The sequence below is a fragment of the Phaenicophaeus curvirostris genome, chromosome 2 (assembly GCF_032191515.1).
Source record: "Phaenicophaeus curvirostris isolate KB17595 chromosome 2, BPBGC_Pcur_1.0, whole genome shotgun sequence".
In the NCBI taxonomy this organism is placed as follows: domain Eukaryota; kingdom Metazoa; phylum Chordata; class Aves; order Cuculiformes; family Cuculidae; genus Phaenicophaeus; species Phaenicophaeus curvirostris.
In genome coordinates, this window is record NC_091393.1 from 27,308,118 (window position 1) to 27,327,416 (window position 19,299).

Genomic DNA, 19,299 nt, shown 5'->3' on the forward strand with positions numbered 1-19,299 from the left:
AGACTGAAAAGCCAGTTCCTAGATGAAAAGGCAGCTCCTTTTTCAAGTTAGAATATGAAAACTCTTAGTTGTTCCATGTGCAATAGTGCAACCTGATGTTTGCTGAATTCATAATCTAAGTGTTTGAACTGTAAACGGAATCAAAATAACTGGACTCTTCCTGAGATCTCAGCTTGACCTTGAATTTTCATTAAAATGGACAGGTACATTTCTTCACCTCAGCTGTTTAAAATCATTGCTCAAATTCCTGGATTTCTTTTGTCTTAGAAACTTAGTTGTGTTAGAAATTACTAGTTGGGTTAGAAATCACTTCCCAGGTTTTAAGGTCCCATAGACTCAAAGAATCGTAGACTAGTTTGAGTTGGAAAAGACCTTAAAGATCATCTAGTTCCAACCTCCATGTGATGGGCAGGGTCAACTCCTACTAGACCAGGCTGCCCAAAGCCCATCATGGTCCTCTTTGTCTGCCATGCTCATAGAATCATAGAATCATAGAATAACCAGGTTGAAAAAGACCCACCAGATCATCAAGTCCAACCCTCTATCAAATACTAAACCATGTCCCTCAGCACCACGTCCACCCATCCCTTAAACACCTCCAGGGAAGGTGAATCAACCACCTCCCTGGGCAGCCTCTGCCAGTGCCCAATGACCCTTTCTGTGAAAAATGTTTTCCTGATGTCAAGCCTGAACCTTCCCTGGTGGAGCTTGAGGCCATTCTCTCTCATCCTGTCCCCTGTCACTTGGGAGAAGAGCTCAGCTCCCTCCTCTCCACAACCTCCTTTCAGGTAGTTGTAGAGAGCAATGAGGTCTCCCTTCAGCCTCCTCTTCTCCAGGCTAAACACCCCCAGCTCTCTCAGCCGTTCCTCATAAGGCCTGTTCTCCAGCCCCCTCACCAGCTTCGTTGCTCTTCTCTGGACTCGCTCCAGAGCCTCAACATCCTTCTTGTGGTGAGGGGCCCAGAACTGAACACAGGATTCGAGGAGCGGTCTCACCAGTGCCGAGTCCAGAGGGAGAAGAACTTCCCTGGCCCTGCTGGTCACGCCGTTTCTGATCCAAGCCAAGATGCCATTGGCCTTCTTGGCCACCTGGGCCACTGCTGGCTCATGTTCAGTCACTGTCAACCAACACCCCCAGGTCCCTCTCCTCCAGGCAGCTTTCTAGACAGATGCTTACATCTAGATTTACATATGTTAATCTAGATTTACAGATATTTACAGATGTTACATCTAGACAGATGTAATGTTTGTGTCCTCTTGCCAGGTGCTTGTCTTGGTTGGTTGCTAGCACCTTGATGGTGAGTACAATTCTAATACAAACACAAGAGGTTTCCTCAGCCTATTTAAATAAAGAAATGATTGAAATTTCTGAGCACATTTTAACACATTGTGTTAACAATTTTAACACATTGTGTTAAAATAACAGATTATTGTGTTCTTAACAGGTTAAAAAGTACAGATGACAGCCTTAAAAAATTCAAGCCTTAACAGGAGATTAATGATATTTCTCAACATCTTCATTCCAGTAAAATTACTCCTATTTAGTGTATACTGTATTGGAACTACTTTGTCTCATGTTTTTAAGGAACCAAAACTGTAAACCCCACAATTTAAAATGCTTTTTCTATTGACCCCTGTCTATGCCGAGTCAAAAGGACCATCTAAAGAAGGGACCATCACGGGATCACCTGTATGCACAGCAAAGTGGAAAATAATTTTCAACGTTCCAGATAGGTTATAGTTGCAGAAAGCAACTAAGCATGATCAGCGAGTCAGTACCAGTCTGGTCTTAAATCAGACTAGCCATGTACATACACATTACAGGGAAGAAGAAATATTCTTTGTGATTTTATAACTTTATCACTTCATATTCTGCACAATGTCACTGCTTTGAGACATCTCCTGTTGGTGACAAATATCTAATATTCTGACCAGATGCTGTTAAACATGGTAATCTATAAATATATTTATTTAGGACAGAAAGAAACCTCAGAATCAAAGTATCTGAAGGTGAAAGGGAAAGAGTGGCTCATACTCTGGAGATTTTATTCGGGGATTTGGTGGAGTTTTTATGAACATATATTATTAGTTATGATCTCTAATGAGACCCAGTAAGTGAGAGTCTGGCAAGCGTAAAGAATCTTCAGTCCAAACACCATGGTCTGCACAAGGGCTTATGGTCTTAAACATCTATGAAAGACAATTAATGTCTGATTCCAAGTTCCTAATAATGATATTGTCACGGGTCATTCTATTAGATTTGTGAGGCTGTTTCTGCATTACAAAATACTAAGGCAGTTTGTAACTCACACAGAGTTCATCTTTAGGTGTGCGGGTAAGAACTGGAATGCATACATCAAATAAGGGCAGGGGAAAAGGAACTGTGGCATACTAACAGCTGCTGTGATAATCTTACAGCATCTGTGAGATTAGGGAAAAAATAGAAAATATCTCAAAATAGAACAAATCTTGCCCCTAAGGGTGATGATGGTCCAGCTTGGAGGAGCTTTAGAGCGGGATGTTATTTTTCATTCTTTGCACCTAGCTAATTTGTACAATTGCTCTTAAGTAACTCATTTATACAGAGATGTTTGCCTGTTCACATAAGGTTTATTTAAACAATGCATGACCAATATTATCCTCAAGTGGATATACATCTGTGATTAAAATTTCAAAGGTTATATATTAAAAAACATTCTGTATTTTACCTCAACAGAAATATCCAAGCAAATGGAATAGCAACTCCTACCATGCTGCTGGCTTTCTCAAAATTTCCTGAACAAGAGAGTCAAGATATTTCCCAAGCAGCTGAACGAATGGAAATGTCAATTCAAGTTCTGAAACAAGAAGTTTGCCAGAAGCACAAGCGTTCATTGCACCCAACTGGTAAAAAATAGTATATTGGAATAAGCAAAACCCCGTATTGATTTCTTGAATATTGTTTTTTAGACTAAAGTTGGGTTAGCATCACTTTTATTTTACCTTCGGCAAGAGTAGCTGTTTTATCTGCACCCTGGGGCCAGGTTGCACTCTCTTTTGTTCTTAAAAGCACCTCACAGCAGAACAGTTTTGCCTTTTTCTTTGCTGGAGTGCAGGCTCTGCTCCTACAGTTGAGGAGAACACCACTTCGCTCTTGGTATCATGTTAACTCATGACTGTAACTTTATATTTCCTATAAATCAGCTTGCATATCCTCACTGTTGTGAGCCTCTTATATCCATCTTCCCAGCACTTTGGATTTTAGTGCTTCTGGGGCTTAGAGTCTACAGATAAAATAATACCGTTTCTAGCACACTAAGGCACTAGCATTTCCAAATACACTTCCTATGGCTACATTGATGGCCTTATTAATATCCCTCTTTTAAGAAAATACCTTCTTATTTCCAAAACTAGCTTTATAATGCAATGCTATTACACATTTATGCACACTTTGTTTCTGTTGTAACTGATTTTTTATGTTAGAAGGAGAAAGCAAGAGAGATCATCCAGAAAGTTCAATGATGTATAATGGTCTAAGTAAAGTAAAAGTCATCTTGCTGTTAATTAGAGATGAATTTTAAGGTGTCAGTTTGGTAACTGGAAGGCTCAAAAATTCAGAAACATTTGCTTTTGTCTATAATTTAATTCCTTCATGTAAAACACCATGAACTGGAGAATAATAATTTGTATTCTCTGTCTTAGTATTATAACTTAACATTATTTTTCAAGATATAGAAGCATTAGAGTGCTGTAGAAAAACAGAAAAGTCCATAGGGCTTTTTGGTGGTTGTTGTTGTTTGTTTGTTTTCCTTGCAGAAACATCTGGCTTACAAAACTACTAGGACATTTGTAAAACTAAAAATATACGTAGATGTGTGTACACATATTTATATATACACAGACACACAGATGCAATTATCTTCCTTCTGGTGCAGTTACAAAAGAATTCAAATTTCAAAATCATAGTAAAAGTGCTCAAAACTCTTGTTAATTTTCAAAACTGAAATAATTTTAATGGAAGATAAATACATTTTGTAATATCCATACAGTCAGCTGTAATGTCTTTAAATTTCTGCATCTCTCCCATCCCACATTTTTCCTCCTTCTGTTCTCAAATGGAATTTTTTACACCTTTGTTGTCAGCACAGGGACTGGCTAAGCAATGTGATTAAAATACAGGGAAGGAAGGAAGTGAAAACCAAGTTTAAGAAGGCAAAAAAGGAACAGGTCAGCCTCAGTTGTCATTTGTGGCTGGACTGCTCATTCTCTAAGCATCAGATAATAAAAACAGCTCTTCCCTTTCACCCTCTATGTCCTCTAAGTCCCTGAGACTGCTTCCTGCAGCATGAAGTGGTCTTTCCTAGGAAGAAGAGAGCGGATGCTGTAGTTGTAGCTGACATTAATGCCTTTTCTCTTGTAGCATCTACAGGGCAATAGAGCAAATTGTTTGTGTTTTTCCTTTCAGATCTTTTATCAGCCAATCTGCTCACTATGATCGCTAATATTTCTGGATGCCTGCCTCATATGTTGCCACCAAAATGTCCAAACAATTGCTTAGCTAACAAATATCGACTCATCACTGGTGCCTGCAATAACAGGTATGTATGATAAGAATTATGGTCTGAAGAATCTTCCTTATTCTTTAAATGCAATAAAATATGTTTACTATTTCCAAGAAAAATTGAACTGGGGGAGAATGCCCTCAATCAGCTAACTTGGGCATCAACAAGGCTGTAAATGAGATGCCTCTGAAAGCTCCCAGAGAAACAAACTCTTCATCTAAACTTTGGTATTCTAATTTTTGTGGAGTGCCTCCCCTTATGAAGCTCTCTTCGATCATGTAAGGAACTTTCAGTTTAGAGAGGACTGATTCAGTAGATGCCTTTTGCTATATAAAATAAAAAGACTGAGTTCTACCCTAGCATTCATTTTTGAATGAATTGGATAAAATGGTATTGAGCAGGAAAATACAATTACTTCACGAGGAGCATGTCCAGAGAAGGGCAATGAAGATGGAGAAGAAGTCTAATGAAGAGCAGATGAGGGAACTGGGGTAGTTTAGCCTGGAGAAAAGGAGGCTGAGGGGAGACCTTATCCCTGTCTACAGCTGCCTGAAAGGAGGTTTTAGAGTGGTGGCTGTTGGTCTCTTCTCCTGAGTGACCAGTGATAGGATGAGAGGGAATGGCCTCAAGCTGTGCCAGGGGAGGTTCAGACTGAATAATAGGAAAAACTTCTTTATTGAAAGGGTTCTTAAGCACTGGCACAGGCTGCCCAGGGAGGTGGTGGAGTCCCCATCCCTGGAAATATTTAAAAGACAGGTAGATGAAGTGCTTAGGGATATCATTTAGTAGTGGACAGGTACAGTTGAGCTTGATGATCTCAAAGGTGTTTTCCATCTTGGTCCTTCTATGATTCTATGATTCTGTGATATACTCGATAGTCTTTGGTAATATAGGCATAAGGTCACAAATTGAAAGGCAGAATGTAGTATTACAAGTGAAGGAACTGTAAATGTAAGGCCATTAGTGTTGCACAGGTTAAGGCGCTCTGCATCTTGGTGAATGAACAGCAGAAAATTCTGCAGTTTTATTATTCAATAAATCTGTTTTCATGAGATGGATCTGTGTTTTGCCAAACCACAAGTCATTTGCAAGGAACAAGCCTGATAGGCTTTGTGTTGAAAGGATGCAACCTGGTATGCATCGATGTTATAAATCTAACTACGTGGATATCCATAATTCCCTCAGGCACATACAGAGTTGCTTGGAATCTCAACTACCAGCTAGTATAATATTTGCACTGACAGCTCCATCAGGCTTAAACGCACTGGCCACAATTCATGCAGCTGAACATAGGCACGTGGCTGAAGTTCTTAATTTGTAGGCATGGCTGCTCTAGTCTTTCTCTCCAGAGACAGAGAGACATACTGCTGTGGGTAAGGTAGAACATCTTTTTCTCTTCAGTGACTCTGCCAACACTAGGACGTGCACAGGCATTTCATTCTGGCTTCTAAAGCTCGATGGGTTAAATACGCTCCATTGAGTCTGCTTGGTCTGTAGTCACTGTGTTCTACTTTGTAGACTTTTATGCTTGTATCAAATTGGTGTTCAAATCCATCACTCACATGCGGTGGTATTTTGGACTTGTTGCTTTAAATATCTGTAAAAGGAGTAAGGAAACAGAAAAAGCCACCAAAATCAAAGAATTTGAAACCAGCAGGTCAGATCTGAACTTAGTCTAAAACTTTGTGAGCCCCTTAAAATACCTCAAGCCTTAGTGAAACAGATCGGCTTAAAAAGACCATTATATTATATGCAAAAATTTTATCACATAAGCTACCTTCAAGGACTTCAGACATTAAGCAGAGTACCAGCCTATATTTTTTCTTGCTTTACAGCTGCCACTTTTATGTAGAAAACATAACGTGACCTCTGCTGTACTTGTAATGTTAGTCACCCAGTAGGAACGTGCAGCTGTGTTGTAGGTCAGAAAATGCTACATTTCATAGGTGAAATATGAAAACAAAATTCACTGTGGAAATAATTGTTGACCTATAAGAAAAAAAATCTATTGAAATCTATTTAAAAGTGAGCATGGACTTTCTTTATGGATATTTTACTTCATCAGTTCACATGTTTGGAACAAACTAGATAGATTACAAAGTATTTATTCCACAGCATTGAGATTACTGTGTTTTAGTGTGAACTTCTGAGAGCAAAAACATAATGGAATGGCAGAAACATGGCCTTCCATGGAGAACATCAGTGTGATATCAAACATTCCCAGAACTGTCATTATCCACATTTACTAGAAAGAGATATCAACAAATTTTGTTCTTCTTTCTGCCTGAAGGTGTATGTGTATATAAGCAAAATAAATTTAATAAAGCAAAAAAGCAAAATAAATTTATAATATTTTTTTAATTAATAATAAAGGAGACAAGGCATGTCCAAATAGCTGGTTTGGGGTTTTTTTCCCATTTTTCATCTCAACTAACTAGCACTGATCTGTGTACTATTTACTGTCTAGTGCAATGACAGGAATTCAAAGGTGAAGGAACAACAGGTGTTAAAGGAATAGAATTTCACAGTGCAATTAACCTCACCTAATCTTAGATTCCTGAGGTAGGTATAGATCTACTGCAAGGCTACAGCCTTGACTGTTCCTAATAGTGAGAGACAAGATGAGATGACAGGATGGAACCCAGGAGTTGACTATCTCTGTCAGATTTAGGGGTATGTATATGGCTCACCTAGTGGAAAGAGTGACAAGTCCTGATTGAATTCATTGACTATTAAAAGGAATTAAGGTGTTTCCTTTAGGATAGCTCCTTTACTTCCGTTCTTATGAGAAGCAGCTGAAGAAACTGTGTTTGATAGGAATGGTTGGACTCGATGATCTGGTGGGTCTCTTCCAACCTGGTTATTCTATGATTCTATGATTCTATGATTCTATGATTCTATGAAACTGGGGCTGTCTAGTCTGGAGAAAAGGAGGTTGAGGGGAGACTTCATTGCTGTCTACAATTACCTGAAAGTTGTGATAGGATGAGAGGAAATGTCCTCAAGTTGTGCCAGGGGAGATTTAGGCTAGGTGTTAGGAAATATTGCTTCACTGAAAAGGTCATCAAGCATCGGTACAACCTGCCCAAGGAAGTGGTGGAGACACCATCCATGGAGGTGTTTAAACGGAATGTAGATGTGGCACTCAGGGACATGGTTTAGTGGTGGAGTTGGCAGCTTTGGGTTAATGGTTGTACTCAATGATCTTAAAGGTCTTTTCCAACCTAAAGGGTTCCTGATCCTGTATAATTACTCAGTTTAGTGGCAGGATCATATTTCAGAGTTTTCCATGTTTTCCAGAAGTTATGTCTGTGGTAGCTCAGAGTGTTGTAAAAGTCGACAAAATACAATTATTAAATTGCCATATGGAATTCATTCTTTCTACCTGAAACTAGGCAGGACATTGAAATGACATTCAAAAGACATAAATCTGTATAGTGAACTGCATCTTAAAAATCCAGATTTCTTCTAGGGTAACCAAAACAAAATCCAAACTCTGCAATTCCAATATTTCACAAATGAATGAGAAGTCCCATTTCCCATAAACAGAATGTACAGTAATCAAATTTGACTACTCTATAAAGCTGTATGGTACCAAAATCTCATTATTTCAGCTGCCCTGTATAAAAACCTTTTTAATTCAAGCAAGATTCCAAGACATTAACATGTTTAATGCAATAATAAAAAGGCATGTGAGAAGGGTTTTACTAAAGTTACATTCCAGTGATCTGCTAAAATACAAAAGCAATCAGGAGAAAAATCACTGGTTAAGCAGTTAAATTAACATTTCATTATTTTTAATTGAGTGAAATAACACTACACTATGTGCAGTGTTTTATGCAATTACAATAAAGGCAAATCAACTGTAACTAATTTGAATGCTTTATTAAAGCATACTTCAACCTTCAAGTGTGAATTATTGTGGATAATTAAGTGTATTACTGTACCATATAGCTTGGCAAATTGAGCCACTTCATGGTTCTGGAGATCAATGAGGTATTAATGAAATATTTGTTCCCTCTTTAGTGTCCCAATAGATACAAAAATGTACGTTTTAAAGCTGTGTAGTTGTACGGATTGTCTTGGAATAGTTCTTTGTGGTTTACCTTATAATCTTGGTCAACTCATTACATTACAAATATTTTATTTCTTTTTCTTTTACCATCTCTGTATTTTTAACAATTATGAAATATATTGAATAAGCCATGTTGAAAAAGCAACCAAATAAAGCAAAAAACTAAAATGTTGTCTTAGGAAATAAACATAAGAAATATTCATGGTAAAAGGAAAATTAATTAGGTCAAGCCCAAGACTCACTGACTATAGGAATAAATAAAAATCACCAGGAAACATGTCCTGGCCCTCAAATCAAGTATGACCTGACTTTTGCTACCCTTTTGTCTAAACTTTTTATTAACCTTTATTAATCTTCCAAGCAATCTGGCTCCAGCATGGCAAACTGGCATGTTCCAACCTCAAGATGTGTCCAGACAGGTTTCAATTGAAGCAATACTAGCTTGTCTGAACCAAGTCCATGATAAAATTAGTGTTAGAAACTTAAAAGCATGATTCCATCATACCAGTGCCTGGGCTTGTGCATAGGTACCCCCAGATCTGTTACCCAAGTAATCAGGTGTGATCAGAGGGAAGAGTCACCGAACTGAGCAACTTCAGCCGCTGTTCCCCTTTCCCGATTCCTTTCTTCTTGAGTCTTGTTAAATTAATTCTTCTCTGTGACTAGTATCCATTTTCCTTTTAAGTTTTCTTCACTTTTATTAGGGATTCTTTATGTTTTCTTACATGTTGATTTGTTGATTTCCTAGCTATTTTTCTAAATAATACTGTTTTAAAGATGCCAACAAAGGCACTTAAAAGTACATCTGACTTAATGGTAAATGAGGACACTATCAGGAAAACATCATGGGTGCAAGTACATCAAAGATGTCAGAAAGTAACCAAGTTGCATTCTAAACATAAATAAGATTGTAATAATTCATTATTAGTATAATCTTTCTTTATTATCCTTTCAAGTCAAACAGATGTTAACACACATGCAAGACAATATTTGATGTGCTTTCATAGAATCATAGAATAAATAGAATGGTTTGGGCTGGAAGGGACCTCAAAGCCCATCCAGATTGCCTCCCCCTGCCATGGGCAGGGACACCTCCCACTGGATCAGGCTGCTCAAAGCCTCATCCAGCCTGGCCTTGAACACCTCCAGGGATGAGGCAGCCACAGCTTCCCTGAGCAACCTGGGCCAGGGCCTCACCACGCTTTTCAAAGATCTTTAGATGAATATTTTATTGCGATGTAATATTGCATTGCAGCTGATGATTATTTTGTATTTATAATGGACTATATTCAGCTTATATTCCAAATATAATCTTATTTTGAATGTATTAAAAATACAAAATTATTTTATATTAAAAATATATTCAGAGGTGCAGGATTTTTTGTTTTGCTGCTGGTTTTGGGGTGTTGGTTTTTTTTTGTTTTCCCAGGGAATATCCTAGGTGGGGAGCATCCAACACAGCCCTGGCTAGGTGGCTTCCACCAGTCTATGAAGATGGATTCAGCCAGCCTAGAGGATGGGATCCCAGAATCCGATACAATGGAGTCCAGCTACCCTTGGTAGAAAGACTTTCCAGTGATTTTATGATTCTTTGTTTCAATAATGGTGCCTTTATTCAGGAAAAGAGAAGGGGGGAAACAGAGTTGGGTGTTAACAAAATAAATATAAAGCACATAGATGTGCTAGCATGTGTGTGTGCACATAAACCATTTCACCTTGACTGTACAAGTTTTACTGTCAAATCATAACTTCATTTTTAGCTAGTTATTGAGCCAAGAAGACATTGCAATACTTATGGATTTCAGCAGCTCATATACTTAAAAAACAGTAAAGCTGTTACAGAGGAAAGTATGAACAAAAAATATTTGTATAGAAGGCTTGGTGAAAAATTCCCCAGTGCAGTGTGCAGTGATTTGTCCTGGATTTACTCTTTCTGGTTTGTCATTATTGCTTTGAAACCTGACTTTTAATGGACTCCAAGTCTTGTTGTTTTAACCAACGTATATTTAATAAGGATAAGCAAGAGAATTTAGTGTTAATGTCAGCTGCAACTCATGTTATTAATTAAATAGCGTTGTCTCTAAGCTGCAAAAAATAGAGCTTAAAGAGGAAAACCTGACATTTACACAGGTAAATTTCCAGTAGACGGTACAAACTGCCTCTTTCTAGATTCATTAAGGTACCTGTTTGTGAAGTAACATGCACTAAAACAAAACTGCATGACCACCAAATTTGATCATATCTGACCTTCAGCAAGGTTGTCTGCTTGTTTTGAAGTAAGAGTGGATAAAACTAGGGCCGTAAGTGTTTTTCCTCATTTAAATACTGGGGTTTTTTGTACTATCCAAGTGTATGCTTTAAAAAGCAAGCTGCAAATAATGTAGCGGTGAGACAGAAGCGTGAGGATTGCTATAAAGCCATATTAGAACACAGTGAGGTTGTGCGCATTAACAGTGATAAGAAAATCTTACTAACTGCAAGAAAAAACATTGCGCTTTGTGACCACCAAAGCCATTAAAATACTTATGTAAAAACTTTTATTCCTGATATGCATTATGGGACTTTGCTCTTGACTATTTCAATATAAAACCTGATGTTCCTAACAAGTCCCATGTTGACTCTTGTCCTTACCAATTCTATTTAACCGCACCTGCCTTATATATTCATTACACAGCCCTTATATTTATTACAGAACCTGTGACTCTGTTTTATGCTCTGCCCTTTCAATTCCTTGACTTCTAAGACGGCTGCTGCATGCAAGGGAATATTTCGCAGCATGAGGGAGGACTCTGTGAATAATAATACCCTAATCATAACAAACGGACTGCGGATTATTTGCTCTGGTAGTTTTACTTGGTTGTTAGTATGGGCTGGACACACAGCATAGATGTCTCCATGTGTTTTCCCTCAGAGCATCTGTATCTCTATCCAGTTTTCACAGAAGTGCCTCAGAAATATATTTTGGCTTCTCCTGGCCTGTCAGAGCTTTCAGCTGCCATGTATTTGCAACCTGGCTTGTTTCCTGGGCTGCATAAGCTGCTCCATTTATGTACAGAGCAGCCCGGAGCCTCTGTGCATCCACAGCGATTTGAGGTTACCCAGCAAGTAGAATCCATGTGTTAATGGAGCAGAAACCAGAATAAGTAGAAAGAAAACTTTTAGACAGTCTAAAAGAAGCGTGTGATTTTCAAAACTCCGTGGAAAAGGATAGATCAAAGATATACTGCTCGTTTGGCAAATATGTAGAAAAACTCAGCTGAAACGTCTTTGAATCTGCTTGTGGTGCTGGTATCTTCACTCCTGAACAGAAATAAGAATCTGTCAGAGACTGGGTTTGTTTGTTGTTGTTGAGGGTTTTTTGTATTTTGCTTTTAGGTAAAGCATTAAAAGTACTCTACAACATGAAGTATTCTAAAGGGAAGAGAGGGAAAACACCATTTATCACGGTTCCTCCTACCTTTTTATTGTTTTATCATTTTTTCCACCTACTTTTAAGTGGTTTATCATTTTGTGAGAAGTAAATACTACTTGGCACTCGAGGTAAATTAGTTCTTTTCCCAGGTTCGTGAAGTGACAAGAAAAATTATTCATGCGTCTAACAAGGCTGTTACTGAAGACAACCTGTATTCTGATATTATTATGACATGGGGACAGTATATAGACCATGACATTTCATTCACACCCCAGAGCACAAGCAGAACCACCTTCCTAAATGGAATGGAGTGTCAGATGACATGTGAAAACCAAAACCCATGTTTTCCAATACAGGTAAGATTCTAAATTAATTTCTTCAAGAGAAATTCCAGGCTTCAGACAGGTGGGTAAATTAAAAGACGTTAGTGATACACATACATTGAAATAATTATAAAGCAAATTGATAGATCATCGAGAAATATTAGAATCATAGAATCATAGAATCATAGAATCATAGAATCATAGAATCATAGAATCATAGAATAGTTTGGGTTGGAAGGGATCTTAAAGATCACACAGTTCCAATCCCTCTGCCATGGGCAGGGACACCTCCCACTGGATCAGGGGGCTCCAAGCCCCATCCAACCTGGCCTTGAACCCCTCCAGGGATGGGGCAGCCACAGCTTCCCTGGGCAACCTGGGCCAGGGCCTCCCCACCCTCATGGTGAAGAAATTCCTCCTAATGTCTAGTCTAAATCTGCCCCTCTACAGTTTATATCCATTGCCCCTAGTCCTATGACTCCAAGCCTTTGTGAACATTCCTTCCACAGCTTTCTTGTAGCCCCTTCAGGTACTAGAAGGTGGCTCTAAGGTCTCCTCAGAGCCTTCTCTTCTCCAGGCTGAAGAAGCCCAACTCTCTCATCCTGTCCTCATATGGGAGGTGCTCCAGAACAGAGAAGAGAGAGTGAAAGAAAGACTGAAACCCAATGCAATGATTAAATGAAACAGGTAGATATTTAAATCATTTGGTAGAGGTAACAAACCATAGCTAAGGTATTTAGTATAAATATCAATTTATTCTACCTCTCAAGTGTGTTACAGAGAAACCTTACTACTCTCCCACAATGTTATTGTTTTATGCTTCAAGGTTTTGAGTTCCATTTGGGAAAATAGTGAAGTAGTTATAAATAATTCTGGTTTTAAATTGCCAGTCAGATAAAGTGAAAATATCTTAACTTTACCTAGTGAGAAGACAGATATTTCTGGTAGCTGCTGCAAACTTTTGAAGAGAGCTCTCTTTTCGATGTATGAATAAAATGATCTTCAGGGAGTTGCTGAAACTTGTATACATCACCTCCTTGCTTTGGGTAAATGGAAAACATGAATTCAAAGCTGGAAGAAGAAAAAATCAGTATAAATATAGGGTAAAATAAAGTATAGTAAAGTATAGTAATTCTTTCACTCAAAAAAGTAAGTAGCAAAGTCAAACTGCTTTTTTTTTTTCACCCCCAAAGCACAGAATGTCCATCTCGTGCTACAGGAGAGCCCCATGGCCATTACATCCCTTGGAATGAATCCCCCATCTCTATCCAGACCATGTTGTGCAAAAGAAAGTGTTTTTGTAAAAGTCATATTTAAACAAAAGTGCGACTTAATAGTGTTCAGTGATCAGGTCACACTATTACTCACTTCATGGTGGAAACACACAGAAGGAAAATCAAGTTATATATGATTTTTATATATATATTTATATATTTGATTGCCCCTCTATTCGCCTCTCATGAGACCTCATCTGGAGTATTGTGTCCAGTTCTGGAATCCTCAATAGAAGAAAGATATGGAGCTGTTGGAATGGGTCCAGAGGAGGCTACAAAGATGATCCAAGGGGCTGGAGCACCTCCCATATGAGGACAGGCTGAGAGAGTTGGGGTTGTTCAACCTGGAGAAGAGAAGGCTCCAAGGAGAACTTATAGTGACCTTCCAATACCTGAAGGGGCTTCAATAAAGCTGTGGAGGGACTGTTTACAAAGACTTGTAGTGTTAGGATGAGGGGCAATGGGTACAAACTGGAGAGGGGTAGATTTAGACTTAGATTCTGTGATACATCTCTCTTCATATAGATCAGTGTTTATAGCTAAAGAATTGTATGTGCACACCCTATTCCTTGTGTCACTTAGCTAAGGTTTCACAGTCTCATCATACTTATCCCCAATCCACGTTCTACCCACCTGGGTGACTAGTGTGAGATCTCTCTGGAGTTCAAATCCAAGTTTTTGCAAAGCAGACTCTCAGTGCTGTGATTTTATAAAATACATCATGTAACAGAAAGAGCAGCATGGTCAGCTTCAGGGAGAGAGACCGATACAAACAAAGAAGTCCCTGGGGAACTATACCCATACAGACCCTGATATCCTCACTTGTGCACTCAGTCCAATAGTAATATTTGTATCTGGGTTCTTTGTGTTCCCAACTGGATGATTCTACTGTCTTTCAGACAGGTCTTTATCTTGTCTTAGTGCAGTTGGTGTTAATGATTTGTGTCCTTGAAGCCTCAATATTTTCCTGGCTTCTGTTGACTCTTGAGGCTGTGTTTTGACTAAACAGATTATATGTGCTGAAAAAGATTCTAACGAGAAATTCCAGCTCGTGGCCTAGTGCTTCAGAGGAATTCTTTCTTAGCAAAGAAAGCTAAGCAACAGAATACTTAATTACACAATATTATAATATTAAATTACTTAATCTATTTAAAATGTTACTTATTTAGGGTAGACAACTTACATCCATTAAAGACAACTGGCTGACGTTCAGTCCAGCTGCCAACCAGGGAGGACTTACATGGGGCTCACTTGTGATCTGTTGCTGGTAAAAGTTGAGTCACCTTCCCTTGAGGTGTTTAAGGGAAGGGTGGATGAGGTGCTGAGGGGCATGGTTTAGTGTTTGATAGGAATGGTTGGACTCGATGATCTGGTGGGTCTCTTCCAACCTGGTGGTTCTATGATTCTATGATTCTATGAGCTCATTGTTTCGAGGAGCACCCTCGAGAGGAGTCTCAGCACAAGGGGAGATCACGACCATACAGCCACACTGCCCAGTGTGAGATCATAGAAGGCTCACTTTGGCTGTCATGTTTATGGGATAAATGTGACTGACTCATAGTCAAGCTGTACATAATAGCACTACACATGAGGCTCCTTATCAGTGTTCACTGTGTCGCTCTGTTCCTTGTTTCTCAGAGGTGTTCTTGGCCCGTCTGCAGGCAGGTCTTTACCTGAATTGGAGCCTGCACAAAACTGTTATGAATTTGATTAAAGAGGGCTGGAACTTATCCACCACAGAGCAACCTCAATTACTTTCATAGAATCATAGAATTGTTTGATTGGGAAAGACCTTTGAGATTATTGAGTGCAACTGTACCTGTCCACTACTAAACCATATACCAAAACACCTCATCTACCTGCATTTTAAATACCTCCAGGGATTGGGACTCAACCACCAACCTGGGCAGCCTCTGCCACTGTCTGAGAACCCTTCTGGTGAAGAACCCGAACCTGCTCTGCACCTGAACCTGCCCTGGTGCAACCAATTCCTCTTGCCCAATCACTTATTACCTGGGAGAAAAAAAACAACATTCACCACACCATAACCTCCATTTAGATGGTTGTAGACAATGATAAGGTGTCCCCTCAGTCTCCTTTTCTCTATGCAAAACAACCCCAGGTCCCTCAGCTGCCTCTCATAAGGCTTGTTCTTCAAGTTTCCTTAAAGTTGGAGCTTGATTACTGACCAGCTTCTCTATACATTGAAGCCAATGTAGATAATAAGTTTCATCTGAATAGAAAACTCTTTTCCCATAAATTGATAACTATACCGCTCTTCTTTTGCCTTAAGTTCCTCATTCTACTTTCTTCTAACATAAAGGAAAGCGTTCAGCTAACTGTAATAGAAACTGAATCAGGTCCTATGTAGAAAGATCTTCCATTTGGTGGGAGAATCTGAAACACAATGAAGTCTAATTAAAGCCAAATTAATGACTCCCTTCAATTTTACCACAGTCAGGTAGAATCATAGAACAGTTTGGTTTGGAAGGGACCTGGACTTTTTAAAGTTTGCCAGCATAGCTTGAGAGCATTCAGAAAGAGCACAGATTTCTTAAAGAATTACATTCTCAGGAATCTGAGGAACTGGCTCACTTGGTTTAGCCACAACAGCCATAATGACAATGAGCCTCCGGTGTTTCTGGCTAAAATCTCTGGTTTACGATGTTTCAAATTTCTGCCTGGGGCAAGAAATTATTTATTCTGTTTCTGCTGTTAAATAATAGTTTTAGAAACTTTCCCGTTCCCAAAGCATCATCAGGAGAGGCTAAGGCAGAAATCCAGCAGTGTCATTACATGATGTGATGAAGGAGAGAGTTCCCACTGTACGACCCAATGTGGCTATTTATTGATTCCCATTTTTAAAAGGTCAGTTTGCTGTAGGCATAAAAGTGTAGGCATAACATTTGAAAGCTTATGGTTTGTATTTATTACATGTTCTTCAAAACAGCGCAAGCAGTATTGAATTTTAAGTGCAAAAACTCTGCAGATTTTTATTACTAAATAGATTTTTATATTGAGAAGATTCATATCGTTGCCCATAGCTTGAGTCAAATATGGAATCCAGGCACCACTGAAGTCTAATCACTGAACCCTGACTAGTTCAAGCTTAGAAATAACATCTGCTTAGAAAAAAAAAAGAGGCAATTTAAGGGACGTTTGAAAAAGCACTTCAAGGCTGATATTATTCACATGGTAGCAGCATTGCAGTGCACAGAGAAAGAAGCTGCGCAGATTATCGTGACGTAGACCCAGAAGTGCATCCTTCTGTGCTCTAAACAAAGGATCTATTTTGGATTTCTGTCTTAGAGCTACGAAGAGCTTAACCACAAAGCATCCTTCAAGGATGCTCTTGAAGGCAAGTTTTGTGTACATGTAATAAATCTAGCACTGAATGTAGCCTAGGAGCTGCATTTGCTCAGCAGGATAGCCTAGCAGGGGAGTGAGGTCAAGGCATTCCCACGGCAGCCTTTGGGAGTGGGTGTCCAGTACTCAGAATGGCCAGGGAGGTAATATAAAAAAAAAATCAAACACGACCCATAAGTATTAGATAAGTTTCTCAACTTGTGAATTCATTACTTGATCGCAGTCCCATGAATCTTTCAGCTCCATTTTTACTTTTCTGTTATTTGCACCGTAAAGAGGGACAGTTATAAAGATGGTTGTTCTTTTCCTTTTATTATATGTCTAGGTTGTTGTGACAATTTTTGTCAAAGGCAAAAAATAGACACTGTATTTAAAAAAACAGAGGGGGTGGAGGGGTATGTTTATTTATTAATGTGACCAGAGGAACACTGAAACAAACTGCTCTCCCCCCTAAAACTTATTTTCTCCCAGAAAACTTAAATAAAACTAATTTTTACCTAATAAATGCTTGGAAAACCATCATAGTTAGTTTTATACAGTCATTTTATGTATGAAGGAACTGTGATTGGTTTCCAAAGGCTGTGAAACCAGTGGCATTTTATCCAACAATGTAAATTTAGAGGCTGCAGTTTGCTCTCTTACTGTGTTTCTAGAACAATGGCACCCAAGGGAGAATCCACCCACGGGGAGGGACAACTATGCTTAAAGACAGGAGCCTTCCCTGGGAGTATCACCAGGAAAAGGAGCTTCTGACTGTGCAGGTTAGGGAATCTGTCTGGAAAATATTCTGAGTCAGTGCAACTCCATGAAGGACTGAAAGCTGCGGTAGTACATTAATATTGATAACTAGTGTAGGTAAATGATTCATAGGTTAGCAGGAACCATTATTATTTTCTGTTCTGGACATTTTCATAATAAAAGCTATAGGATTTCATCCAGCGACTCTCACATCAAGCCTGTAGTTTCTGGTAGAGCCTGAACACTCTTTTTCTTTATCTTTTCAGAATCCCATATTTTTTTATACTTCTTTTACAGCAACCTGGCACATGGAACAGGGTTGTGGAGATAACCTGGCATTCCTTAGATGATTATTTTGTGTTAGGGCTAAGACATAACTGGACATCAGAAAAGGTTTCATAGGAAAGGTACTGACTCTATTCAGCATTAATTACATTGCTGACAGTAAGTCAGACACAGTGCATGTATATAAGAAGATGCAGTCCTGAAAAAAATCTTTCAGACAGCTAGTTATGATACAAAAAATAGATGGAAAATGAACAAAGCCACAGAAAAGTGTGGGGATTTGCAAAAGGTGACATGTAACATGACAAGTTACTGTCTCAGCTACAATGGATCAGCCTGCGTGTGCTCAGCAACCAGCAAAACAAGCCCCTGCCTTTTGCTTCTGTGCTCCACAGATAGTGGTTTTCTGTCAGATGTGGTCATTGACTCTTCTCCGAGTTTCGTGTCCACAAATAAACATTGTTTTTTTCCTTATTGGCAAACCCTAAGCTAGGTTTTCTTCTAAGTCTACAGCAAAAAATCCTTTTACAAGGTCATTTCCCACAGAATATATCCACAATAAGAAAAACTTATTTTTTTTTATCTGAAATAACAGTTTAGACATTGTAGTACACAGAAACAATTTGTGCCTTTCATCTTCCTACATATAAAAGAATTTCACCATAAACGGATTTGATTGTGTGTATATAGTAACAGTTAAAATCTATGTGCAATTAAACTAAGAAAACTATTGTGGCCATAGGGTTTTTTTTTGAGGTTTTTCTTTTTTCCCTCTAGAATTATGCAAGGCAGAGTAAAAATGAATATGAACGTCCTTCATTAGTATTGGAGAAAAATGTGATTCTGTATCCATTTCAGCAGAAAAGAGTCTGGATTTTCTTTTTTTCTCTGATTGTTTTCATGTCATTTCAATACTACTGTAAGGAATCTCTCATTGCTGCACACTCCTTACCCCATGAAAAGGGAAAGGGCTGTGTTATGCAGTTCTTCCAGCCCTTTAACATTCATTACTGCTGTTTGGGGCACAGAACAGTTTGAATTGAAATTGCAGAGGCAGTTGATTGAAGATTATTCCGTATGAACCTCATTTGTTGTTGATAAGTTTTGTTGTAAGCTTCACTGTTTAACAACTTAAAGGCGGTTCATATATTTTTTTTCCTAATGACATCTGAATCCTTCCAGGCTTTCCTGGTAACTAGAAGCAGGAGGCACTCAAATATTGTGGCTTCGATTCAAAAATGACCTACTTTGATTTGCTAAGACCTAGCTAGTGAACACATATTGGT

General features: G+C 38.7%; 1 protein-coding gene across 1 annotated transcript in view; it reads left to right on the forward strand.

Moving 5' to 3' along the window:
• TPO (thyroid peroxidase) overlaps positions 1-19,299 on the forward strand; it is a 45,334-nt gene that overhangs the window by 7,624 nt on the left and 18,411 nt on the right. The window contains exons 4-7 of the mRNA XM_069851615.1: positions 2,716-2,885; positions 4,444-4,576; positions 10,045-10,174; positions 12,177-12,383. Coding sequence (XP_069707716.1) covers positions 2,716-2,885; positions 4,444-4,576; positions 10,045-10,174; positions 12,177-12,383 — 640 coding nt within the window. The remainder of the gene's footprint in view (positions 1-2,715; positions 2,886-4,443; positions 4,577-10,044; positions 10,175-12,176; positions 12,384-19,299) is intronic.